We start from the raw sequence: 26,975 nt of genomic DNA, 5'->3' as shown, positions 1-26,975 counted from the left end.
TTCAAAAAAGAATCCAAACCACAATTTAACCAATTTATAACAATTTATTGTCAAGTTCTCAATCAAACTCGATAAAATTAAGTTAACAAACAGTAAGACTTATCTTTTCTTTGCATTTTTACATTTTTCTTTTCCATTCACACATAAAGAAATAACAATTCGTAAAAAACAAATGCTATATTTCGTTATTCTGTAGAACCACCTGCTGCTGCCTCCACGTGAGTTAAGTTGGCGTAATCATCTGGCATCTTATTACCATGTGGAGGGGGGCCTATCAATTTTTCAATGTCTTCATATGATAAAGTTTCCCTTTCCATTAATGCTTTTGCAACCTGCAGGTCAAAATATTTCATAATACAATAAATATTTCTAAGGCAAACATATATAATTATATTAATGTAAACCTGAAAATCATTGTGCCAAATGATTTCATACCTTTATTTGTCCACTTTATTTGAAAATGTAGTATTTTCATAATTCAGTAATAATTTACTTTCTGTGCATAACATACATTATATTTACCTTATGCACTTTTTCCATATTTTTCTCCAATATCTTCTTTGACTGCACACTAGCTTTTGTAACCAAATTTCTTGCCTCCTGTTAATTGAAGAGAACAGGATTTTTCCAACTGAATCAATATTTTTTGTTAACCGGTAGTATGTCTTTTTACATAAATCATTTAGAGGATATTGATAAACCAATAAACTATTACATTGTAAGATGATATTGATATACCAGTTGTTAAAAATATGTGTCAATTTTTCTCACCGTGTCAATCATATTCTCCATGTATTTACTGTAGGGTTTAGGGAGGGTTTCATCCCCCTCCTCGAAATGAAATGAGATTTGGCCAACATTTTCATTCATTCCAAATTCTCTAACTTGTAGGTAAGCAAGTTTTTTGACAATATCCAGATCTTTTTCAGCAGCTGTATAATTTAAAATAAAATTGATAGAAAAAAGTTTTATGATGTAAACACTACTATGTGTACTTCAATTTTCATTAAATTTCACCCTTCCCAAACTTATCTGACCATTTTATTTTAAATTTCTGTCAATTGTAGAAATTTACTGTAGATTCCTTATTTTATGTGAGAACTAAAAATTAATTTCATGATTCCACTGTTTTTTATAAAATTGCTAGAATAAATAATTGTAAGCACCAAATTTTCTTTCATGACAATTTCATGAGTTCAAAAATGTCACAAAAAATGAAAGCGAGATTTTAAAATCTGCTAGTAGCACATCTCGCAATTTTATGTACGCATTAACTCTATTAGGAATCTACAGTAAAACATACCAAAGTTGCCAGGAATGTCAACTTTTATAATACCTGTGGAATGGTGCTTGAAAACCAGAGCCTCTGTAGCACTGCCTGCTAAGTGGACAAGCATCTTCTCAAATAACTACAAGAGACAGTTTTATAATTCAGAATATTTTACAGTAATTCCCAGTGGAAACAGAAAAAGCATCTAAAAAATGTTCATGATTGATACTTCAACATATACTTTCCAATTGTTGTTATTATCCTGAAAAAATATTTAATGCAAGCATATGGGAAAATGTACACATACATTATTCACTTTTTTTTACCTGCACATTAGTCTGGAGATCCCTCTCCGGCTTATAATACTGATAATGGCCTAATCTGTATTTACTTCTAGGTACAATTGAAATCTGAAAGGATTAAATCATACATTATATAATTTCGATTGTTCCCTGATAAAAATTGTACTACCTTTGAATCATAATAATTCTTGGAGACTATACATTTAAAACCATGTATTACAATTTTCTCAATTGATTATGTGGAATTGGAAAATACTGAGATTTCATCAACATTTGTTGAATGCCAATTTTTGTGGAATTTATTGTCGAATAGATCAACAAAATGGTCATTTATGGTAAGCGCAATTTCTAATTAGTAATAACATTTTGTGTTGATTGAACCCTTGCCATGGTTCTTAAAACTGTGAATTTTACTAAGTCCGCATAAATAAATATTCATGAACGTGAATGAAACAACAGTACTAAAGAAAAAACTCATAGATAAGTAGTATTATTCAAATCTATAAAGGTTATGAATAAATGAAATCAAGTGAACATCAATTTACCTTTAAAATGGCATCAGAAGTTCTGGTCAACCACGAAACCACAGCTCTTCCTGCCTCGTAGTACGCATTGATCTTTTTCTCGCGGGCGTCTCTCACAAAAGATCGCTTCTCTGGACCACCGATGATCCTCTGTAGAGCGTAGTCCATATCTGCCATTGTTACTTGATCCTTGTTGTTGGTCGCAGCATAAATGGCTGCTTCATTACACACATTTGCAATGTCAGCACCTGATAAAAATAGATATACAGTCACCATAGGCAGCTGTCTAATCCCTAGTAGGGATCTCCAGAAAAATAAAAATTGTCATTGTACAATGAAAAGAAAACTTTGTGAGCATTGCCTCCAAATCTGTATAAAGATCAAGAAAGACAGAAACATAGTACTTACATGTAGCTCTATGCAAGGATGATACATATAATAGTCATAGTTAGTGATTTTAGCAATAATGATTTAGTACTTGAACGAGTAAAATCTATTTCTCTTACAAATGAACAAATAGGCTTATTCTGTCATTAGTTTACTTTGAAAATTGAAACACTTTTCCTAAAGCTCCCAATTTTCTTTAAAATAAATTATGCCTCTATATCTTTTTCACCTGACATTCCGGGTGTAAGCTGTGCTAGTCGTGGTGCAAATACAGAAATGGAGAAGTCTATTTTAATCTTTGACAAATACATTTCAAAGAGTTCCACTCTCTCCTCAGATGTGGGCAGGTCAATAAGGATATGTCTATCAAGTCTTCCTGGACGTAGCAAGGCCTGAACAAAGGAAAGGAAAACAGACCATGCAGTCATGATTCTAATTTAATTCACAGTCTTAAATTACAATATATACCTGTAGCTTAAATAGCCACAATTCTTATCTACCACAGATTGATAGATTTGAGTGGTTAAAAATATGATTACTGATGAGATAATCTGGGAAAATCCAGTACAATACCCATAGTTTGAGAACAGAGAAAGATCAGCTGGACAGTATAGAACATTAATATTACTTACTGTGGTTTCATTAATATTCAAGGGTATCAATTTTCGTGGATAAAGTGAAAATCACAGTTTCAAGGGTACGTAAATTTGTGGCCAATGACCCTATCAATACAAATTATTAGTAGAAATTGCACTTCAATGAACAATTAATTTTGTGGATAAACTTAACAACGAAATCCATGAAAATTGGTATTCAACGAATATTGATGAAACCACAGTATTAGGTTTGTTACTGACTGTTTACAGAAATTTGTGGGGTCAGTAAAGCCATAGAAGGCGAGGTGGATACCTTTCTCGTCAGTCGTCTGTGCAAACCTGGATGCCATTGTATATAGGATCGTTTTAATACGTCACGGGCAAAGGGGGGGGTCACTCTAAATATTTTGGGGTTAAAAATTAATGGTATGGTTGAATGTTTGTGTAAAAAACCAGCTCAAATAACGTTACGTCTGCCATGTTGCTGTATAAATTTCGACGCTTGCTGTGTAAAGAAATTTATAAGGCGATCATGTGACGCGATTCATCCAATCGCATTCTAGTCCAAGGCAAAACAAATTAAGTTATCCGTGAGTAATGGGATAAAGGATACAAAATTACCGGTAATGATACGATAAAAGAAATCATAAGCTAAAATATAAGATTAAAAACTCTTCATTTGATTTGTGAGAATCTTCAGTGGTAAGCTGGGACAATAGATGTATGTCTACAGTATGACAAATGAAAATGGTAAGCTGAGAGGGTTGACTACTGCAATGAGAATACAAACTGCACTGATGTCCTACCTTGTCCAATATATCCACCCTGTTTGTGGCCCCCAGCACAATCACTCCTTCTGTCGTATTAATGCCGTCCATCTCCACTAACAGCTGATTCAGTGTCTGATCTTCTTCTGTGTTGCCTCTTCCTCTATAATTCATGATAATAAGCCAAATATTTCAATCTTCATTACAGGTATTTAAATCAGTATAATAAGAATTCAAAACAGGAAAACATACTTTGAAATATGCTTATAGAAATATGCGCAAAAACATACAGTTCTGTACTACATGAGAATAGTACACTAGAAAATTAATTACATGGAAATTATTTTATTTACAAGAACTAAAAACTAATAAACACAACTTTAAATACAACATATCATATTATATGTACCAGTATATGAAGAAATAAAATAGAGACTTAGTATTTATCTGAATTAGCCTCCCATGAAACTATTTACTATGAAAGTCAAACTGAGAAAGCTTCAACCTTTCTCAGCTTTAACACTATGATTCATATTTCCAAATTTTTTGACTGATAGGTAAACATGCATACAAGTAAACCTACATACCCCTTGCCACCACGAACTCTTCCTATGGCATCGAGTTCATCAATGAATATAATACATGGGGCCCGAGCTCTGGCAGTCTTAAATAGCTCTCTCACTCGGGAGGCTCCTTTACCTAAATAGTAGAAAATTTATTTCATAATATTATACCGGGGTACTTATATTTAATTACTGCATTTCCCCTTTCTCTCACTCTTGCATGTTTTTAGATCACAACAAATTGTTTTGAAAATCTTATCACTTAGGCTGGAGGCTTGAATGTTATGTAATTGACAACTGTCAGTGACATTCAAATTTTGGCTAAGCATTAGAAGTACATAATGTGCCTAAAATATCATAAACAATATATATTTTCAAATCTGTGTTAAATTTTGCTTTGGTTTGTTTGAAATTGTGAGTAGATACTTTACAGTTTTGTCTAACAACATTATTACGTCATACTGAACTTTGCAAACACCAATTTCTATTTTATGGAAATTCAACCCACCTCCAAATATTTCCACAAATTGAGAGCCAGCTCTATAGAAGAAAGGTACACCTGCTTCAGCAGCTACAGCCTTGGCCAAAAGTGTTTTCCCACATCCTGGTGGACCAAGTAATAGGGCCCCATGAGGAATCTTAGCACCTAACCTCTGTAAATATAAGATATGAGGGATATTTTTTTTAAATGTCATCTTATCTTGTGTGAAGTCAACATAGTAAAGTTAATTAAATGAAGAAGATTCTATGTTAATAGTTATTGTTATATGGGACACTGAATGAATAACTTCGATATATGATAAATATTGTTCAGTACCACTATCAATTTCTCCTGATCCAGAATCAACAAAATTTAAAGCATTTTCATGGACTCGGTTGGATACATGGAAGCAGTGATTACAGATTAATAAATTAACTTTCACCATTTTACAAAACAAAAGATGTTTGTGAAACACTTATGCCCCTTCCTTGAAAACATCCGCAAAGAAAATGAATAGAAACTGCAAATAATTGGAATTTTTCTGAGCCCAAGGGGAAATACTCTGAAAAATTGCTCATCGTACCCAAAATTGAAATTGACTTTGATATTTTGTTAAATCCTAATGCCAAATTTCATTTCAATATGTGCATTGTACAACCTCTGCAAAGAAAATGAACAGAAACTGCAAATAATTGGAATTTTTCTACATCCAAGGGGCATAACTTTGTCAAAAATTGCTCCATCATACCCAAAATTAATTTGACCTAGTTATTATTATCATCAATCTTTACACCAAAATCCATTTCAGTAAGTGCAACCTCTGTGGAGAAAATGAACGTAAACTGTTGGTGGACCGTCTGACTGACAGACTGACAGAGAGACAGACGTACAGCAGCAAAGCAATATGCCCACCCTTCTTTGATCAGGGCATAAAAATAAAAGCTCTCTTAAGAGTTGGGGAACTGAAATTCAAAGTTTATATTCCTGTTTGCCAATAGATATTTTCATCAAATTTAGTCAAGTTTGTCTAAGTAGTTTTGCTAAGTGGGGGATGAAGTGACATAAAAATGCAAAAAGACACAAGATTATTGAAGCTCTTCCTCAATTGAACTGGATTCATTCATTAAAAAAAACTTCTGAGTACATATATTAAGAATAAATAGGAAGAAAGGGTATTATACCTGATATCTTAGTGGTTCATCAAGCATCATACCTGATATCTTACAGGTTCTTTAAACATACCTGATATTTCAGAAGGATTATTGAACATCATACTTGATATTTCAAAACGTTCTTCAAGCATTATACCTGATATCTCAGAGGGTTCTTCAAATAATCAACAAACTCCATCACTTCCACTTTAGCTTCCTTTATACCAGCAATATCCTTGAACTTAATCTGTTTCTCATTGTGTGTTTTGACTTGATTGTTAAAACTTTCATCAAACTGTGCCCTGCTCTTAAAACTCTGTAAGCATTACAGAAATGATAAAATTAATACAACAGACATAGTAAACAAACGAAAGGATTCAAATCAAATATAATTTCTACAGTTTCTTCTCCTTTATATCAAATCAAAATTAATATTCTGAATTAATGGCAACAACCTCTGGCTTCACATCTGATTTGAATGCTGTTGTATCTTGCTTAGTGCTTTTTCCATTCTGTTTGCTAAACTTTGCATTTTCCGCTGCTGTGATTATTCTGATGGTTCTTTTAAAGGCCAAGAAATATGCAAATCCAATTATGAGCATTGGCAAAAGCATTGTCAAATGTTTCCTAAAACAGATGAAAAATAAGACCACTTGTTTAAAAGTGAACATTAAGTTGACATAGATAAATTATCACATATAGGTAAATATAACAGAAAGTTTGCAATTTCAAAGGAATTGTCAATCTTTAATGTTTTGTCAATGTACCAGTATACTGTAGCAAAGTTGCCTATAATATAAGTAGTACCTAAAATTGTAGGTGGGTTTATTGGTCCTTTTTTACCTGGTGAACTTTATTTTTTCACTCTTCCAAAGAGTTGTCACAAAAGTGCACCAGTCCACCTCATAGTTTTATTATCATTTAATCATACTAACCTGCCCTCATCAAAAATCACATCATTTTTGACATTAGGATTTCCTTCCGTAGCACGTCTGACATAGGGCACAACTTGACTGAAAGGCTCTTGAAATAAAACCCAGCAACCACTGGGAACGGTGACCTGGAAAGAATGGATAAGGACAGTCAACCTTATACAAGCTTTTATGCAGGGCTTGCTCATGCATACCAATATAATTCTTAAAAACATCACGGTTTTGAATGACAAAGTATCCTGCATATGTATTCACGGATAAAAGAGAGACTTACTGTTTTTCCTGCATAGCTATCATAGAGATAAACTCGGACACCTTGAGGATGTTTAACTATTTTTCTCACCTAAAAAAATCAAACAAAAATGGAAATTTCAAAACATCAGAAACCCTTATTTTCAGTTTATTTCAACTGGAAAAACATAATCTTATTGATAATATTTTTTTTGTCCATCAATTTGTTAACTTTATGTCTGGTAATTAATCAATCCAGCTTTGCTTTGTCCAAAACCCTTCAAACTTAGCATTAGCTGCAGTTTCGGACTTTAAGTTATATATCCAAACTGTTGAAATTCATACTGTTAAACAATGATTCAAATTTCAACAGTTAGATGACGATGAAGATGATGATATGTCCTTAAAACTTTCTGCTAAACTATTAGTATAAATTTTTTTGGCAAAGTCCATATTATGAAATCATTCTTACAATTTATACTTTATGTTTATCTTTATTTTGTCATCCTAAAATGACAGTCTTATTAGAATTTCATTCACCTAAAGTACATTACTTAATGCAATTAATCCAAACATACTTTTCCTCCAGCTATCATATTATCAAATTCATTCTTTGAAACAGTTCCACTGTAGGAATATTCCATTAAGGAGTAATCTCGAGTCACTGCCAGTGAAACCAGTGCGAAGACTATAGCAAAGAAAAACAGGGGGTCGTTTGCATCTGCAGAAAAGACAATGCACAATTCAATACATGTATTAAAATGCTAAATCTGACATGTTTAAAACAAGTTGTTTAACATTACATACAGATTGTTGAATGACAAAAATGCACGCCTTAATAAAAATCATAGATTCCTAAATGAAATGTTCTCACTTTTTGCTGCTATTTCCTGAGCAATAGCTTCTTTTTTCTTTTCCTCCTCTTCCTCTTCTTTACTTCTCTCTTTTTCATTATTTTCATCACTTTTCTTTTCACTGTTGTCATCTTTTTTCTCTTTATCTTTTTCTAGTTTTATTGTTGTGGTACTGAAGTTTGACCGTGCTGCAGATAAAAAGCTTTATATGACACTAAGATTAGATGAATACTTTTGACCACGTGCAAACAAGGGTATTGCATTATGTAAAGAAACAATCATTTTCTGTTCAGGTTTGACCATGCATCACTAAAACAATTCCATTACTACATTATAAAAAAAATTGTTCTGGTTTCATTCTGACAGTATAAAAAATACATTCAACAGTGTAAATAGATATAACGGCATCTCTATAAATAAAAAAAAACAAACCAGTATTCAGAGAGGCATTAATGATTTAAGAAGACATTTGTACACTTCATTCCTAATTGGCATTTTTAAAATACATGGTACTTTAAATTTAGGACAAACCTCATCTAAAACATCAGATGACAAGTAAATACACTTGTATATGGGTACTATTGTTTACCTTGGTACCAAAGGACCTGACACTCGCTGTGACTGTCTTTAAGATAAGATCTTGCTGACATTAATTTGGACCAGGAGAGGCATGTCTGTTTTTTCATGGAGTTTCTCCAGTCACACCTCTGAATGATAAATCACATTTTCCAACTTTATCAGTTAATTAGGTGGCTTATTTGTTGCAGAGACATAATGTCTCTGGCTGTTGGGTAGTGTAGTATTTGTATAAAACAAAAATAAAATTAATCATAAACATGAGTCTTCATATTACAATAAAAGAAATCATTAAAAAACCCTTTTAATCATGATAATGATGAAATCATAAGAATGTTCTAATAATTAAAAAGATCAAATCACACAAGAATGGAAAACTAAGAAGCAACCACAAATCATACATAAACATTTCAAGTCAACTTATCATAGAAAAAATAACATAATTTGTGGCTCAGTTTTATTTATGACTTTTATCAAATTACGCAACTTATCAATGACAGAGGCAATTCGAAAATAAATTATTTAACTTACTCTGCACTGTAGATCATAAAAATTAAAATCTCTTGAAGTGCCGGTACTTGACGTACGTATATGAATTATATTCGGATTATGTTTACAAACTATTCCTTTGAAATGTGATAAAATATAATTTCTCATCCTCGCTTTTGCGAATATTTTCTTCTCCATTCTGAGCTCGAACCCGATTTAAAATAAAAACATCGGGATCAAGTTATTGCACATGCGTGAAGCGGCGAAAACAAACCGATGTGTAGTGTACTCTAGAAACATAGCAGATAAATTTCAACGAGATAGATTCCTCAAAATGTCCCTACCACCAGAAAAAATTACCGAACTAAAGCAAATCATTCACTCTCAACTTAATCAGGTATGACAACTTGTATTTCAAACGTTTTGTTTGCGGCTGAAAATGTCAGTGGACATGCTGCTGCTTGTATTCCTACACATTTGTCAACATAAAATTGGAATATATGCATACTGCACAATTAGTTCCGTAGGATATATGTGTTGTTGCATATGGTTTTGATACGTAATCAAATTTTAATAAAGTTGACATTTCCTCCTTGTGAAACAATAAATCAGGGACGAGGGATTCCCTAAAACATCAATATAAACTATACATGATATACTTTTTGTTTTTCCTTGGACTGAAATGTCACACTTTCATTGGTTTAAACATAGCACGTGATTACCTCATATATCTCTATATTTGTTTGGTGAGAAATAATATTAGATAATTGGTTGTCATTGGCCGACGCTTCGCTTACTCATTTTGACATATTTCATATTATTTAATACATAAACCGAATGCCGTAAGTTCTTAAATTATTTGGAGTAGTTGCCCTTGGAAATTCTTTAAAATTAGAGTAGTTGCCCCTAGAATATTGACGTTACATTGTTTTGTCTGAAGCAGAACAAAATGGCAGCGTCAAAATTTGCTCAAAATCTCTGCCGAGGAAAGGGAGAAAACATTTAAAATTGAATAGCAACAAAACATTATAAGTAAACATGGGTGAAGCAAAGATTTTTAAAGAGTATTTGAAAGGTGAGATTGAAAATTTTAAAGAGTTTTATGATAAATGAGTTAAATTGGACAAGATTTTAGGCATCTTGTACATGGCTTTGCGTAGATCATCGCTATTTGTGAATAAATATGTCGCTTGATAGTCCTCGGGAAAACAAAACACTTATTAGGTTAGTTACTGACTCACTATGGAAATATATTGGGTTGATCAATTTCATAGACGGCTCGGCTTCGCCTCGCCATCTATGAGATTAATCAACCCAGTATATTTCGGTAGTGAGTCAGTAACTAACCTAATAAGTAATAATGTGTGTCCAAAGAGAGTGTATGTGTTTGCCCCTGATACAATTGAGATATTAATTGATTTAAATTTGCCCAGTCCATTGACCATATTTTCCATTCGCCTTATTTTCATGTTGAATATAAAAACTTTGATTTAACAAAAAGGTAATAAAATTTGATACTGGTGTGCAACCAGTTCTTACCAAGTACCATTTCTCGCTAGTACGTTGTGACATCATTTTATCAACATATAAAATTATGTACGAAAAATGACGTCACAATGTATTGGAGAGAATTGGTACTCAGTGAGAACTGGTTGCAACCCAGTAAAGTGTTTACTTACCTATTTGATATTTTATAGAGACAGTGTGAACTTGATATTTAGCAAACAAGGTATAGGGCAAATATGATAACTAATATGGCAAACGGACTCTTTTGAACAGACTCATGCAAACCACACAGGGCAAAGACCAACTATGGTCTGAGCACATTTTATTGTATATATAATATCTAGTAGGTTTTAACTCAAGTTCTGACAACTTAATACAAGGTTCCCATCCTCATACAAATAATTAATAATTGCAATGAAACATAATAAATCTGTAGAACAACTATATGATGTTGATTTCAATGATATCATACACAAAATGACAATATTGATATCAACTCCAACCTGTAATAGTATTGTTGCATTTATGATGTTGATAATTGACGATATCGTACGCAATATAAGGATATCAATATTGTTTCTGATAATTTGTAAATGCTTATGATGTAGAAAAATCGATATCGATATGATATTGTCAATCTTAACACCAAGGTAAGACAACTTCCCAAATAAGACCTCATACAAAATAATGATGATAGAGTTTCAGTACATTGAAACAGGTATAGGTAGGACTAACGGACCTAATATCATGACAGATCAGAGATTTTTTTTTATCTTTTTGAATTAATTTTGCAGATGGATATTCAAAACAGAATCCGAGACATATTGTCTGACACAATTCAACAGGATTTCATGGGGCAATCTGGTAAAGTGGGAGAAGAGGAGCTCCTGCACAAATTAAAACAGCAGGGATTGGTTGATGATATTCTCCACCAGCTACAGTTCAGAGGTCAACAAGGGGGAACAACTCCTGCCACACACTTCCTAGACAGAGATGACAAAGTCACACAGCTTCCAACAAAGAAAGGTATGGTTTTTTTCCTTAGAATTTGTTTATCAAAAATAACTTTAGTAATAAAGTTCAAGGCTATATTTTCAAGTTCATCAGTACTTTTATGAGTATGAAGAGAATACATGAATTATTTAGACATATTTATTTTCAAAAAAAATATTTCATGTGATTAATGCAAGTTAAATTTTATTTTCACAGTAAATATTGATCCAACAAGAAGATATGTGTATTTTCAAATCAAGGGAGGGAAGGCTTTCTTGGAGCACATTGATGAGAGTGACCCCATGCCTGGACAAGTGTCCTCCTTCTTTATGTTTCACATTTACTTCCGTGGTCAGCGGTTCAAATCCCGGCCCATTCCTTGTGCCTGTGAGCCTCAGATAGATGAAGGGTTCCTGTTGGAACTACACAAAGAGTCATCTGGTAAAGTATTTGTTTTCCAGATTGTTAATGTTTTTTAAAATTATTATTGGATATTTACTGATATCTATTTGCAATGTGAAGACAAACTACTGTTAGATATACTAGTACCCAGTAAATCTGTTTTTCTAATGATATGGACAAGAAATTAGATTCCAGCTTTTGTTCTCACTTTTAAATAGATATTTTATTTGTCAACAATACAGCGATAGAAGAGATATTAATTTGTGCTTTGTTCTGTAGGTGAAGCAGGCAAGATGGCTGATGCTAGCACCATGTTGTCCATTAGTGACCCAATCCACATTGTGCTGATCAAAACTGAGGCCTCAGGAGAAACAAGCCTGGTGTCCTCCAACTTCTTTGAGTGGAGAACAGTGCTGGCTTCTTCTGGGAACAGGATGTCCATGATGCTTGAGCTGAAAGGGACAGGTAGCAAACTTTTACATACTGGCATTCAGTTTGATAAATAACAGGCTATTTAACAAAAATATAAAATAGATTTACAGAAAGCAAGTTTTTAGGTGTGAAAAACTGGTTAAATGAGATAATTTGAAAACATCTTTATTCCTTAAGTGTGTATTTAAATACTTTTCTTGAATATTTTAAACCTTTGAAACGTATACGTCTACACATTTACTTGTATTGACATAGGGAATGAAAGCAAGGTGCCATGTGGGGTTATTGAGATCATGATGGAACTCTTCCCCAAATCCACTAAAAACTTTGGACAAGATGTTGTTGCAGCCCAGATAAGCCTTGAGAAAAGCCGACAGGCAGAAAGAGAACGGCTTTTCTTGGTCTATGCAAAACAATGGTGGAAAGAATATCTCCAGATTAGGCCTGCTCATCAAGACAGACTTGTCAAAATATTTGCACAGGTAAAGTGATCAAACTTGTTAGATATTTATTCCAATGTCAGGATCTGTGGTTCTAACATGCTTTTATTGTACATATTGTTCTTATTTTCATGAACCATACTATGTATCCATTACTTAGTTTCAACTTTTCACTTATGAAAGGTGCTAATACAAGTATATGTATCTATACTCATTTTACATTAAAATATCCCTGTGATGTTGAGCAAAAATCAAAATTTTATGTTTTTGTTAACCACTGATGTCATTCGGTTTTGTTTTCTATAGGATGAGAACATGGTAAACAGACCAGTCAACTCATTTGTGAAGCCCCTGAGGGGAGGCAGGCTGCTGGACTCTGCGCGACACGCTGCTCGCTTTGTGAGTTTGATCCATCATGAGAAAGTCCAGTCCCTGGGGGGTGGCAGCAAAACCGAGCAATGGACCAATGCACATGCATTCCTCTGTAGAAACAAAGGGGTCAGTTGTTTTGCTTTTATAGAAGATGGAAATCTTCCGCATAGCAAAATACATGTAGTTTGATTGTAAAGCATAGTAAATTAATGACAAGATCATATACCTGTGCTTTATGCAATGTCAAAATTCTTGTGAAAAACCTCAAATCTGATCAAAATCCACATATATAAAGGATTGTCACAATGAAATGCAAGTTACATCACAGATTTAAAATACTTGTATATGTCACCTGGCTTTCCTTTCACATTTTCTCTAAAAACTGAATGTCATTCAAGTTTTACTGTTCACATAATATCATACATGTCTTCAAATGTTCAATTGTTGATCTCTCAGGACTGTGAGGATCACGCCATATTACTGTGCAGCCTTTTATTGGGCTTTGGCTTGGATGCTTACGTTTGTGTGGGGACAAAGTCTAAGGGAGCAGTACATGCGTGGGTGGTCACTATCAGTATCGAAGGAACCGTAGTCTTTTGGGAAAGTCTGAATGGACACAGGTATGTATGGTGTAGTCGAGAAATTTACATAGAAATGCTTTTTCAAATTTTTTCTAAGGCCTTTAATATCACTAATAATTATTTTAGCTTTAAAGATATATAACATACATGTATGTACTTGTTTTTAAATTTATACAGCGAGTTATCTTAATTACAGGTAAAGATATCCCTTTACAGCATCCACTATACCAATAGCATTTACTAGGATTCTGCTTTTATATGCTTTCATTTTCAATTTAAATATTTCACGTTTATCCTTAGGTATATTCATCTTCCAATTGATCCCAATGCTCCACCAATGGACAAACAGCATCGCCCTAAATACCCATACAAAACAATTGGATGTGTGTTCAACCATGTGTCGTTTTATGCCAATAACCAGGTATGGTGATTGCACAAGCAATCAATAAATTGTTCAAAATATTGCAACCAAACTACCAGTAACAATCACTTAACTATACCATGGCTTGCATCTGTACAATCCATTCAATGATTTTATTTATTAATGTAACCCAAAAGTCTACTTAAAAATTACCTCTGTCAGCTTTAATGATTTTTTTAGAGTTACCATATTGTACAGTTTGACAAGTAAATGATTTATTTTGTGTTTTTCAGCCATCAGACTCAGTTGAGGTGTGCAAATTTAATCTGAAAAATGAGGCAGACTGGAAATCAATGTCCCAGGATGCTGTTCTGTCGGTGTGTGGACCAGGGGCGTCCCTCGCCTGGCCCTCCATGCCCCCTCTTTGTTGCTCCAGCCTGGACTCCGCCCTGGTCAGCAATGACCTGGAACAACAGCTGAGGGTCATGGTGTATGAACACAGAAGGGTTCGTAAACAATTTATATTTTCCACTCCTTGGTTTAGTGTAACCAGACTTCGGTTTAAGAAAGAGAACAGATATTGTTTACATAAAACATAATGATGCAGGTTAATGGTCAATATTTCTGCAACATAAAGCAAAATAAAGGGTTTTTACCGATATTCCAAAAAACCAAACCATTTTCAGTGACATACTTTGACATTTGACAGGACTTAAGAATAACATGTAAAATATTTCACCCTTGTTTGTAGGATTTGGGACTTACCACAAACTTTGATGATCAATTGAGTTATCTCTTAACACCAGCATTAGCAGCATATGAACTGGAAAGAGTCACAGGTATAGAATTTTGTTAGGAAGATGTAAACTATTTACCAGTCATGAAACCCAACTTTATTTTTTATACACTAAAGATCAACACTTAGAGATTTTTTTTTAACCTACCAGTATGTGCTTATTTGATATCATACTTTCATGTTTCTGTTACCTTCAGGAATCTCAGCTGGGAACGAGGAATTCCAAGACTCTATCAAACAGGCTGTACCAGATGGCCATACCTTTAAGGGATACCCTATTCAATTTTCTCACAGAAATGCCAAACGAGCCTTTGCTACATGCTTGAAGTAAATGTTTGTTAAGATTACCTCTATACGTAGGTGACTAAAGGATATGCTGGTTTTGTCTCTTTTTTTGTCATCCTTCATTTGTCATTTATAATACTTTTGAAACTTCCAACTTTCTCTGAAACTATTTAGTCAAGTTGATTAAATAGTAATGTAGATTTTGTAAAAGAAAGGAATCACTAATAAAGACTGGAATCCCATAGAGCTTGAATTTTGGATGAAAACTGAAAATGGTTGATGCAAATGAATAGAGAATTATGACTATGAAGACCTCTATGAAAATTATGATATTTTACATGTACGGTATAAAACAATAATTTTCGCAATTTTTATTGGGTGAATGTACATGTACATCATGTGAGATTTGTTCTTTTCTGGTATCAATTTGAAAGCAAGTCTGCAGAAACTTGGCAGTATCAACTAAATTTGTTATTGTATCAAAAGTTTAAAACGGACTGTTAATGGGGATGGGCAACATGCCAAAGTTAGCCTTTACAGTTGTTCTACTGTATTTCAATATTTTTGTTTTTGCCTACCAGTACTGGTATTAATGTATAATGTGGTTTTGGTTTCTGTTTGTAGATCTCCTGTTTGTGAGGAAATCATCAATTGCAGAGGAGACCATGTACGTTTGGGTGTCAGAGTGAAAGTTTACCCATACCCTGAAAATGCTATTGCCACATGGATAATGTTTGCCTGCAAATATAAATCTGTGTTGTAGAATCACCCTCTGAAGAAGAGACTAATGAGTGTATCCTAGTTAAACGTTTCACAAAATCATATGATTGTGTAAATAGTCAAATGTGTCTAAATCATAGTGTGCAAGGGTTATTGCATGAAATGTTAGTTCAAATACTTCTGTTATAAGCACAGACTTATTTTCGGTTTCATCTGTAAGAAATGCAATGTACCGGTACATGTGTTATGAGTTCATTACATTTATCTTTAAAGAATGTTGAACTTGAACTTTGTTTTTATGTATCAGGTAATGTATGTAGTTCAGAATATTTTTTAATTAGCATTAAGTGCCAATTTAAAGAAATCCAGCATTTCTTTGTGTGAATGATTTATAGAAATGAGAAATAAGTTCAAGAATGATATAACAAGATAGATACTGATTATTGAATGTTAACTCACAAGTTAGAAATATTTTAAGGACCAAGAGCTTTGGCTACATGTACCTTACTTTGGGCTCAGTTTGCATCAAAGTTACAATTAACTGCTTTTTTGAACAAATTATTTTTTTTATGTTGTGGGGGTGTGTTGTTTTATATATAAAGTACCGTATTATTCTAGGTACTAATGGCAGTTGTTCTCTGTGATAATTGTTTTCCTTGGTTGCATAGTGCTAAAAGCTTATAAAGTTGTTGTCATTTGCATTTATTTTATTGTTTAGTTTATGATCAAATAGAGGTTGCTTTAATCACTTAAAAATTCTAGTATCTCAGACACATATTGTATATATACATGTACATCTTTATATAAATATATGCTATATGACATACGTGAAGAAGGAAGACAAGTTTTGTTGTTTATTTGGCTCAATATTAAAATTATATTTCATCCAATACAGCCTTGTTTGCATTTGTAATGGCCATGTAAAGACCATGGTACAATTTGCTATACATGTACTAGTATATAACCACTGAACTGTTAGACCTGTCACCTTGGTTTTGCGGTTTGAATGGGGGGGGGGGGGGGGGTTAAGTACATGTATTATTCTTATTATCTCCTTAAAAGACAGAAACAAAATATCAGTCTTGGACATGTATTTATAATTTCAATCTCATTTTAGGATACATGAAATATTCTACATTTACATTTTTAGACCAGCATTACCCTTGTTGGCATTGATCTTTTTGGTCACGCTTTATCTGCTAACACCAGTAATTTTTGCAAGGACTGATATTTTATCTATCAAGAGGGGGAGTACCGTTATATGTCACTGGATTAACAGGTGTGTGACTGTCAGTCAATATATCATATCTCAATAGCTCAATTGTTAAAGGGCTGGCAGGGTATGCCAGAGGTCCTGGGTTCGAGTCCTGGTTAAGACTTTTCACCACCTTTTACACAAAAATAATTGCCCCCTTTGTATTCATAAGAATGTTTAATCAGGGGTAAAATGGCTCTCTCTTACTTCCAAAGTCATTGTTGCCCAACACCATGTACTGGTGTTGTGGCAAAAACCTCCATCCTAAAATATTTCCTACCAAAAAGATATAACAAGTGAATGTCCAGGTAAGATTTTTTCTCATAGGGAGAAAGCACCCTAACACATGATTTCCCCTTTTGCACAAAGCAGGTGTGCAAGTTCCCCCTTGGTGAAGAAAGATTTGTTACAGAATTGCTCCCATTCCATTTCATCAAATGGAATCGTCTAAGTAGTAGTTACCCCATATAATATTGTTGGTTATGTGCAGATACCCGATGGGCGTGGTCATAACGACCCGATGGGCATAGCTCCCGAGTGTCGTTATGACCATGCCCATCGGGTATCTGCACATAATCAACAATATTATATGGGGTAAGTTACTTGTACCATAGTTTACGATTATTCATTCACTTCACTTGCCTACAAACAATACGGTGCCAATGCGCTGGTCTTTATATATATGTACAATGTACTTCGTGAATTTCAAAAATGACTTTCTATCCCCGACAAAGATTAATTATTCTTCTTTTTTTTTAAATTTATAGTTATAATGACTAGATTGACTTCTCATTGTTATATTTTTATTTCATATTCATTCATTTTCCGACTTATAGTATCGATATTTGCTTCAAAGAATTAAATTTATTAACACAATTTCATATGTACAAACCCTAAATTGTGCAATGCTTCTGTTTAAACAGTTGAAATTAAATTTAAATTGATGAAGGTAATTAGTTTTTCAAAATCTTATTTGATACACTGTATCAATGTATGTTTTTTAAAAGTGGCTTAAAAATCATGTACATATATATTTTGAACAAAATCAATCAATAAGCAAAAAAAATATTATTTGAGAAATGCATGTCGCGAAACCGTTAATGGTTAATGTCAAATTCGATTGGCTACCGCTATTCACTCTGTCCACAAAACAAGATTTCTATTCAAACGCTCTCCTATCACATGATTTACTTTCTATAAAACCTTTAAAAACATGATACCCCTATTTCATTTAACACGCGTTTCTCTACTTGTCCGCACACATGGAGGGAAATATTAAAATAGAGTCTTTCTGACAAAGCCATTGCCAATATTGTTTTGTTTCGTGCGAAAAATGAGATTTATTCGACGATCAAAGTTAGTCGAGTCATTTATCCATGTTGAGTTTTTGGCAATTTTGATCTGGAGACACCTCTTACTGTGGAGTATTATGGACGCGCTAAAAACAACTTTGTTGATGTTGTTTTTACTCCAGATAGTGGGCGGAGTTTAAAAAAAGTGTGGGGTTTTTACATATAACCCACACTTTTAACAATAGAAAACTCGCCAAGCTATGGTACAAGAATTCCTGTCTATCCTTTCCATAAAGATGTGAATTGTAAAACATATTAAAACAAAAATTTATTTGGTAATATTTCATATATATATATATATATACATGTAAACAACTTTCAATTGTTCTTTTCTCAGATAGTATAAAACTAGTGACTGACATTGTGAAAGACTGAAGCATTTTTTGTTTTTTGAAAGATCCAGCCTCTCAGAAATAATACATTTTTTTCTTTCTACTGTTGTTGTACTTCATAAACTTCAATTTTACAATGAGATTCTATGTAAGAGCTCACAAAAAACTTTTTTCCACATTTATCAAAACATAAAGCATATGGTTGCTTGATTTCTTTCAAGATGGGAAGGATACTTTTGACGAAATGTCCATCTTTGGAAATCATGACAATGCAGCCTCCTTTTGAGTTGCACACATAAATATTATCATGATAATCTACTCCAATGCCTCTTGCACCTTTTCGTGCAATTCCTGTTTGAGTTCCGGCACACTGGAAAAATTCCTCTCCAGATAACACATCCTCACATACGACTGAATTGGCTTTAGAGTAAATTATTTTTTTTTCATCACGAGAAAGTGCAAAATATCCAAAGCCACAACTGCTACCATTTAAAGTTTTTAATATCCTTCCATTGTTCCTATCAATCATTTTAACACACCAAGGATTTCCTATGTGAGCAAATATGTAATCCTTTGAAAATGCAATTTGATAGAATTCCATATTTTTTGTTTGGAAATCTCTCTCATATTTAAAATGTGGAGAGACTGAAAATTCAGAGATGGTGTGATCCATAGAAACGAATGCCTTTTCATCTGCATTGGTTGTGCATATTCCTCTGATAGCACTAGATTTTTTAGAATAAATGACCTTTGTGGTTCCAGAGGAGGATATCTCTTTTATCGAGGAGTTGTGCTTGTCAACAATGATGAGTGACCCATTTTCCAAAAACATGCCATTGGTAACCCATGGAATATTTTCATCTCCATGACATTTGACACAATATGACGTTACATAATTTGCAATCACTTGTGTACATTCTGGGTTTTTAATCTGCAATGTATTGGCTTGGGGAGAATTCATTTTTGTCTGATATAATTCAATATCCTTCCTCAAACCAGGAACAAGATCAATTTTTTCTTTTTTAATTACCTGAACATTGCCAATATCTTCAATGTCCAAAAGATTTTTCAAAATTGAATTTTCTTTCCATTGATAAGTTGTATCACCATGACATTTTCCATCCTCATCCAAGTCATGGAGATATTTCATTACATCTGTCTTGACCATTTCCTCGGTGAGAAATTTATCTACAGGGGACCCTTTTTTATCAACTTGGGCAAGCATCATCTCATGCTTCTCCAGAATTTCAACAAACTTTTCAAGACATCTCTGTTTGTTTTGAACACAAGATATTTCATAGTCATGCAACATCTCAAAATTTTTCAGAAACTTGTCATGAAGTTCATCAAGCTTGCTTTTAAAGTCTATTATGAAATTGATAACTTTTTCCTGTATGTTCGTCCTACTGTTTTCCAGATGCTGCAAGTTCTTGATTGTGTTTTGAAGTTCAGAATCCGTCTTCTTTTTAATTGACCTAATAATGTGACTAAAACACCCCTCCACGTTATCTGCAACTTCATCAATTGATTTCACATGCTCACATGCACAATGAAATGTATCATAACATTTACTGCAAGCTAATTCTTTATGATCCGCACAATAATATTTTAGTTCACTGTTTTCATGAATTGAGCAATGCTTAATGTCAAATGAAACACACCATTTCTCTTTGGAAATATATGCGACATTGTGATCAACATACTGCGGAATGCGCCTGTGAAGATATGTGTAGCATGATTCACAAAGTCTGTCATCACAGTTGCTGCAGTAAAACACTGCTCTTTTTCTTTCACTAACGCGTTTGCATGGCTCACACAATACACTTTGAACATTGTCTGAATTATCTTGATCACCCTGTAGGGAAACCAAAATATAATTCAACGGTAATTCATTAACCCAGTCTTCGGGTGTCTTAATATGTTCTGAGGCAACAGCTTTTCTGCGACAAACCGGGCACTCAATAAACTGAACAAAATTCTCACCATCAGTTGATTTTCTCACATTAAAGTTTTCGATATAAGATTGTATACATTGTTCACAAAACGTGTGAAGACATGGTAAAGATTTCGGGATCCTATATCTCTCTAAGCAGATCGGACAATCAAATAACGTCCCGGTTACAGTAACAGTTTCATTTTTCTCAGTGTTCATTGTTTTACTTTCATTTTGGGCGGAACCGGAAATAAGATCTTTTGTTTTTGAAACCAGTAGAGAGATCTTTTGATCTTATAGGACATTATTTTGTCAAAATACTGTTATAAATATTATCAAAAGAGAATAGATTGAATATTAACATAAAGTATGTTTAATTCTTAAGCATATATAACATAACATTCTCATAATTTTATGACAGATACAATTCCATATTTATTCAATATTTAAAAAAAAAAAACTCCATTATCTTTTTATTTAATTTCAAAACTGTTATACATTTTTTTGATATCTTCAGATGTAAATTTGTTCTTTTTCATTTTATTGATTGTAAATAAGGACTTTATGACGAATGTGCAGAATTTTCTGTCTGTTTTATTATTGTTCTCTCCCTTTCATAATTTTCGTCAATTAGTTAGTTCTTTCATCCGGGCACTTTATTTAGAGCGGTTTTCAAGGTAAGTTCAAAACATTGAACATGTTCCAAAAAGTATTTTTTATGATCTGAAAATATTTTAGCTAAATTAGATATTTTCATGGTCAAGTGTTCATATTTGTAAAATAAGAACTTTCTTTAACTCTTTCATCACCCCATAAACTGTCCAGATTTCATTTTCTTATTTCCGCAAGATTTAAATTTTGATTTAGAGCCAAATTATATGTTATTTCAACAATCGACTTTCTTTTATCTTCACTTTCACAATAAAACATTGCTTCTCAATACCATCCACTTAATATTCCTGTCTGAAGTAACTGTGAGGCCATGAATCAATTGCCCCAAAACTTTTAAAATCGCAAAGTCTCAGAAAGAGACACAAATTGATGAGTAATCTTTACATGCATTGTTTACAGAACAGTTTTAAGTTGAAATCTATCACTGCACTGAAGTGCGATTTTGTTTACATGCTGAAAAAACACACATTTGAGAAAAACGTATGACAGAAAAAGCTAATCTGAATAGCTTTATTAAGCTGTATAGCTTTTTCAAGCTACATGGCTAAATCAAGAGATTGTGCCGGACCTGTTAAATAACATTGACTCAAGATGGACATCTTTCCGATCTGTTCACTATATTTTAGTCAGTCCCCATATTAACATTATTTTGTATCACCATATACCATTGTTCTATACCAAAACGTCCTTTTTTCTAATAATATGTGAATTTGTTTTGTTCAATTGTAAATGTTGTCAGTACAAAAGAAATCATCTGTATTCATATTCATTGTACATTGTGGAATGTATATTTGTTCTCCCTAAAATGTGTTTGCTATTGATGCCATTCACCCTGTTTGGTGTTCGGCCTAAAATTTGCTCGCCAAACTTCTGGTAAACAGGTAAATAAGGCGTACAGACCCGATACTTACATTTTGAGAGAAAAAAATGTATGGTATGATATGGCCATTTGAACACAAAATGTTTATTACACAAAATGGATATGAAATGTCTATAACCCCTGCTTTAATTTTACTTTGTAGAATTAATATTACAAAATTTCCCCAGGCACAATATTTTGATGACAAACAGAAATTGTTTGTCAAAAGTTCTGTTAATCTCAATTGTTAAATTTCAAAATTAATTTCACTATTAAATCATTTAGGATTAACACCAAAATGGGTGTTTTAAATATTTTGTACTGGTATATACTCGCAGTAAGGTAGAAAACTAACTTTCTTTTTACCATTGCATTAAGATGGAGCCTAAACGGGTTTTGGCTGAGGTTACCAATAAAAACCTGGAGAATCCCAAGGATGCAGTAAAAGAATCTCATAAAGAACAAACCAAGCAGTAAGTCATTAATCCTCACAAATAAACATCAACCCTTTTGTCAGAGTGATGGAGAAAATTTTGACACATCACCAGAAAATTTTGTGTAAATTTTTTTTCCCTCACATTTCAGGGAAAGAGCCAAGTGGTCATTAGATAGTTTTGACATTGGGAAACCTCTAGGAAAGGGAAAATTTGGCACAGTCTATTTGGCTAGAGAAAAGTCAACCAAATTTATTGTTGCTTTAAAGGTGAGGTTGTAAAGAAAATCATTGTTTTGGTAAGGATTTTTTTTCCGATTTATTGCCATTGGTATTTTACATTAGATCTCGATGATTGCAGGTACTATTTAAGTCACAGTTACAGAAGGCTGGTGTGGAGCATCAACTTCGCAGAGAAATTGAAATTCAGTCTCATTTAAGGTAGCTAAAATTATAATAGGACGATTATGGAGTTTTTTTAAAGTTTGAAATGATTAATGATATGGACTAACAAGTACCAGTATTGATAGATTGCATTGTAAAATCCATGAGTATTCCTGCGATAGATGAATTATGTGTTCTGACTTGTATATTCGTAAGAACATGGATTCAAAGAAACAAATTTTAACTCCAGGCACCCAAATATACTACGTCTGTATGGCTACTTCCATGACAAGTCTAGGGTGTATCTGATCCTGGAATATGCTCCCAAAGGAGAATTGTACAAAGAATTACAGAAACAGGGACGCTTTGATGAAAAGCGCGCTGCTACTGTAAGTATGTTAAAAGAAAAAAAACAATTCTTTTGTTTTGAAGAGTATGGACCAAACAAGGCTTGCAGTTGAATTCCATAATTCACTAGTGGATTGAAATAAAGGAAATGTTATCTTGTATTGTGATACACATAGAGAATCAGATATGTTCATAGTATAAACTGAAGAAAAATTGTCAATTTCTTATAAATATATTATTATTATGATAGATTAATTCATTCATTGTATATGTATCATTTGATGTAGCACATGCTGCAAATGTTCAAAGCCATGTCATACTGCCACGAGAAGAAAGTCATTCACAGAGACATCAAACCAGAAAACCTGTTGATGGGGCTGACAGGGGAACTCAAAATAGCTGACTTTGGCTGGTCCGTGCATGCTCCTTCATCCAGGTGAGCACCAGGTTTATTTCATATTCAATTTCAAGTTACCGTCTTTTTCCAACTATTAGTCTGTATTTTTTTCTCTGAAGCAGAGCACCCGACTTATCGTCGAAATCGACTTGTCTTAGGCTTGAGGTCAGAAAATTGTTAAATATAGCATTAAAAGTCTTGGTTTTAATCATCTTTAGTTGGCTGTGTGATTGTAAATTACCTTATTGAATTCATTGTTCATCTTTACTAATTATTATTTTCACTCATTTGTTAACACTAGTATACATAATAATAACGGTAATTAAAAAAATGGTACATGTCTTTAATCAAGTAAAAGTTTACTGCTCCGTTTTTATATATCCGTCACATGACATGGTTCCATATATCACTAGTGGGAAGATAACATTGCGCCAGTAAAATTAAAACCAAATTTGAATGGAAAAAATTATTGCAGTAAGGGAATGTTTTTAATTTTAATTATTTCATTAGTAAAGAGTTGTTAGAAGATATCAATAAGAAATATTTTGTAGTCAAATTCAATCTTAAAATACGTAATCGGCAATTATCAATACTATTGTTTATACAATAGGCTGACACTGGTTGTTTGAATACTAAAGTAATCATTCCCTAAGGTTGAGATCCATACGGCGTGTTCACTCCCTGTGTATGTAAAGAGTACCATTATAAGAGTGATTATAGTTCATTGATTAATTATTATGTCCAATTCTTTGATTGTTTTTAAATAAAAATTTTAGGAAACGTATGTCGTATATCATCATTATCAAGTCGTACAAAATATCGATCTATTTCTAACGGTGTCTGTGTAAAACAATAGCGTGTAATTGCATTACTGAATACAAAGTAAACAATTTCATATAGTCATAGTAATTGCTAAGCTTTCTGCACTTGAGATCCCCCTTTGAAGTCCGACACGAGACAGGTGCATGCTACTGACACCGGAAATTGTTAAACAAACAATGACCACACACCAAGTCATCAGGTGGCTGGTTACATAATGATGAATACACTGGCTATGATCAGAGTGGATATTTATTTTAATACATAGGAATAAAATATTTCTGACAAAGTAAGGTTAGTTTACTCTCATACATCTTGCATAACACGCGATATCTGGAATTGTATACAATGCAAGCGACTTTATAGATGTTACCGGTATTTGAAAATATGATGCATAAGTATAAAGTGTAATTGTTTAAATGTTAATCATTAATAATAATTGGTAGCAATATCGGGGACATCCTGGCATCATACACTAGTAATGTTACTTGCAGTTTGATACGCCATTTTAAAGCGATAAGTTTGACATGTCGTCTAAATCTATGTATCATAGGATTTTTTTAAAATTTGGGCTAAAAATGAGCAATTCGACTAGTCCACGTAGACGATTCGTCCAAAAAATAAGGTATTTCAGTCAATTTTATGTTTTCACGATAACTGGAGAACAAATTAATATTGTTTTTGTTATAAAGACAATTAATGATGTTTTTAAAAGTTATTGATTTGTTGTCATATTTATATTTTGTACATGTATATGCATGTATAAGAGTAGTACTGCAGTTAATCTTTCAATAGTATTTGAGAGTTCTTTTCCCTATTAAATATCAGAAGGATATCTACACTCAGTATAAGACCTTCATTATTCCCTTGTCGAAAGTGGTTTGAAACCTCATTTCAGGTTTTATAATAGGAAAAGAACATTTTTCTTAACACTTAATCATTTCATTTAAAGACGTACCACACTTTGTGGGACCCTGGACTACCTTCCTCCGGAGATGATTGAGGGACAGCTTCATGATGAGCGTGTGGACCACTGGAGTTTGGGGATCCTCATGTATGAGTTCCTGGTTGGAAAGCCTCCCTTTGAGGCAGAGACAAACACAGATACTTACAGAAGAATAACAAAAGTTGATTTGCATTTCCCTCCCTTTGTATCTGAAGGGGCCAGGGATCTTATATCAAAAGTAAGTGGAATTCATATGGAAATTTTTACTTGAATATATTTTATGATCAAAAATCTCCTTGCAAAACTTGTTGCAGAGGTTGTACATCATTGCCTACTTAAATTATATGTACAAATTAACAGTAGAACACTGTAAAAAATTGAGTTTACAAAACATTTTTTTAGAATTCCCTGCTAAAAGGGAATTCACTGTTTGACAGTGCTCTTGTTGATTGATCTTAACAAGTTATGGGCAATTCTGAAAAAAAGAAACAATATTGAGGGTTGATATATTAAATAATTGATATTGCAATTTTGTTACAGCTACTGCGTCACAATCCTAAACACAGAATCGACTTGAAGGACGCCATGGAGCACCCCTGGATCAGAGAGAACAGCCATATTCCTACCACCACCAGCGGCCGGACAGAGAGCAAGTCCTCTACCTCTTCTACTTCCTGAGAGGCCTTATTTCTTAAAGGGGTCTGCAATATTTCTGTGTGATTGTCATCAAAAGGGGATTCAGTCTTCAGACACACAAATTGTCTACATCAATCAATAATCTTTCAGGAAATCAGTGCTGCTTATTAAGTACTCTTGACCAATTTGTAATTGAACTTTTTACATTCTTTTCATTGATGTATTGGATCAAAATTCAGTGCTAGGTTGACATCAGATATGTGATGCTTATGAATGTGTTCTTTATACTCACTTATCACCTAGAAATTTGGATCATGGTTTTTTATTTTCTTCATTTTTATCTGATGTGCACTGTATTGGGAAGGTGTGTATTGCCAAAAAACGTTGTACTCCAGACTACATTCTTTAGTTTATGTTGATTGAAATTTATGTTGTTGTGTTTTTTTTTTGATATGTAAATTAATAGAGTTTTTTCACTTGAAAACTCTTCCAAGTCATCTTGAGACAAGAGATGATATATTGATACATAAATGATTGAGTGGAATGGGTTATCTAGAGCAAAGCTCATTAATCATTATCATTTGAAATATTTTTCAAC

General features: G+C 33.2%; 4 protein-coding genes across 4 annotated transcripts; 2 read left to right on the top strand and 2 right to left on the bottom strand.

The window, feature by feature from the left end:
• Window positions 1-24: 24 nt before the first annotated feature.
• LOC105341618 (mitochondrial inner membrane m-AAA protease component paraplegin) lies at window positions 25-9,352 on the bottom strand. The gene is made up of 18 exons (XM_011448210.4): window positions 9,166-9,352; window positions 8,648-8,765; window positions 8,079-8,246; window positions 7,783-7,925; window positions 7,248-7,316; window positions 6,977-7,101; window positions 6,497-6,668; window positions 6,199-6,357; window positions 4,918-5,062; window positions 4,434-4,545; window positions 3,886-4,009; window positions 2,713-2,875; window positions 2,118-2,344; window positions 1,597-1,680; window positions 1,337-1,409; window positions 772-932; window positions 523-600; window positions 25-332 (listed from the first exon to the last, which is right to left on the bottom strand). The coding sequence occupies exons 1-18, from the start codon at window positions 9,319-9,321 to the stop codon at window positions 186-188; spliced, it is 2,424 nt and encodes an 807-aa protein (XP_011446512.2). The 5' UTR covers window positions 9,322-9,352; the 3' UTR covers window positions 25-185.
• A 7-nt stretch (window positions 9,353-9,359) lies between these two features.
• Window positions 9,360-16,901, top strand: LOC105332078 (centrosomal protein of 76 kDa). The gene is made up of 12 exons (XM_034443179.2): window positions 9,360-9,520; window positions 11,424-11,655; window positions 11,839-12,063; window positions 12,304-12,489; window positions 12,712-12,938; window positions 13,203-13,394; window positions 13,725-13,888; window positions 14,150-14,270; window positions 14,504-14,716; window positions 14,962-15,049; window positions 15,204-15,333; window positions 15,916-16,901. The coding sequence occupies exons 1-12, from the start codon at window positions 9,374-9,376 to the stop codon at window positions 16,052-16,054; spliced, it is 2,064 nt and encodes a 687-aa protein (XP_034299070.2). The 5' UTR covers window positions 9,360-9,373; the 3' UTR covers window positions 16,055-16,901.
• A 1,968-nt stretch (window positions 16,902-18,869) lies between these two features.
• Window positions 18,870-21,133, bottom strand: LOC136274025 (uncharacterized). The gene has a single exon (XM_066080028.1). The coding sequence runs from the start codon at window positions 21,100-21,102 to the stop codon at window positions 19,051-19,053; it is 2,052 nt and encodes a 683-aa protein (XP_065936100.1). The 5' UTR covers window positions 21,103-21,133; the 3' UTR covers window positions 18,870-19,050.
• Window positions 21,134-21,461: 328 nt separating this feature from the next.
• LOC105332077 (aurora kinase A) lies at window positions 21,462-26,458 on the top strand. The gene is made up of 8 exons (XM_011434517.3): window positions 21,462-21,560; window positions 22,793-22,887; window positions 23,000-23,117; window positions 23,209-23,288; window positions 23,482-23,620; window positions 23,867-24,015; window positions 25,748-25,979; window positions 26,282-26,458. Exons 2-8 carry the CDS (start codon window positions 22,793-22,795, stop codon window positions 26,417-26,419), a joined length of 951 nt encoding a protein of 316 aa, XP_011432819.1. The 5' UTR covers window positions 21,462-21,560; the 3' UTR covers window positions 26,420-26,458.
• Window positions 26,459-26,975: the final 517 nt, after the last annotated feature.

Source organism: Magallana gigas, chromosome 3, assembly GCF_963853765.1.
Source record: "Magallana gigas chromosome 3, xbMagGiga1.1, whole genome shotgun sequence".
Taxonomy (NCBI): Eukaryota; Metazoa; Mollusca; class Bivalvia; order Ostreida; family Ostreidae; genus Magallana; species Magallana gigas.
This window is presented reverse-complemented; position numbering and strand designations above follow the sequence as displayed.

What these genes read in the sequence shown, in the direction of transcription:
- LOC105341618 (XM_011448210.4), bottom strand. Translation starts at nt 9,321, where the DNA reads ATGGAGAAGAAAATATTCGCAAAAGCGAGGATGAGAAATTATATTTTA. An exon ending in ATAGCTATGCAGGAAAAACA is followed by an intron (nt 7,102 to 7,247) that starts GTAAGTCTCTCT and finishes CATTCTTTCCAG; the next exon opens with GTCACCGTTCCCAGTGGTTG. An exon ending in GTGATTTTTGATGAGGGCAG is followed by an intron (nt 6,669 to 6,976) that starts GTTAGTATGATT and finishes CATCTGTTTTAG; the next exon opens with GAAACATTTGACAATGCTTT.
- LOC105332078 (XM_034443179.2), top strand. Translation starts at nt 9,374, where the DNA reads ATGCGTGAAGCGGCGAAAACAAACCGATGTGTAGTGTACTCTAGAAAC. An exon ending in GAAAGTCTGAATGGACACAG is followed by an intron (nt 13,889 to 14,149) that starts GTATGTATGGTG and finishes GTTTATCCTTAG; the next exon opens with GTATATTCATCTTCCAATTG. An exon ending in TGGTGTATGAACACAGAAGG is followed by an intron (nt 14,717 to 14,961) that starts GTTCGTAAACAA and finishes CCTTGTTTGTAG; the next exon opens with GATTTGGGACTTACCACAAA.
- LOC136274025 (XM_066080028.1), bottom strand. Translation starts at nt 21,102, where the DNA reads ATGAACACTGAGAAAAATGAAACTGTTACTGTAACCGGGACGTTATTT.
- LOC105332077 (XM_011434517.3), top strand. Translation starts at nt 22,793, where the DNA reads ATGGAGCCTAAACGGGTTTTGGCTGAGGTTACCAATAAAAACCTGGAG. An exon ending in CATAAAGAACAAACCAAGCA is followed by an intron (nt 22,888 to 22,999) that starts GTAAGTCATTAA and finishes CTCACATTTCAG; the next exon opens with GGAAAGAGCCAAGTGGTCAT. An exon ending in AATTTATTGTTGCTTTAAAG is followed by an intron (nt 23,118 to 23,208) that starts GTGAGGTTGTAA and finishes CGATGATTGCAG; the next exon opens with GTACTATTTAAGTCACAGTT.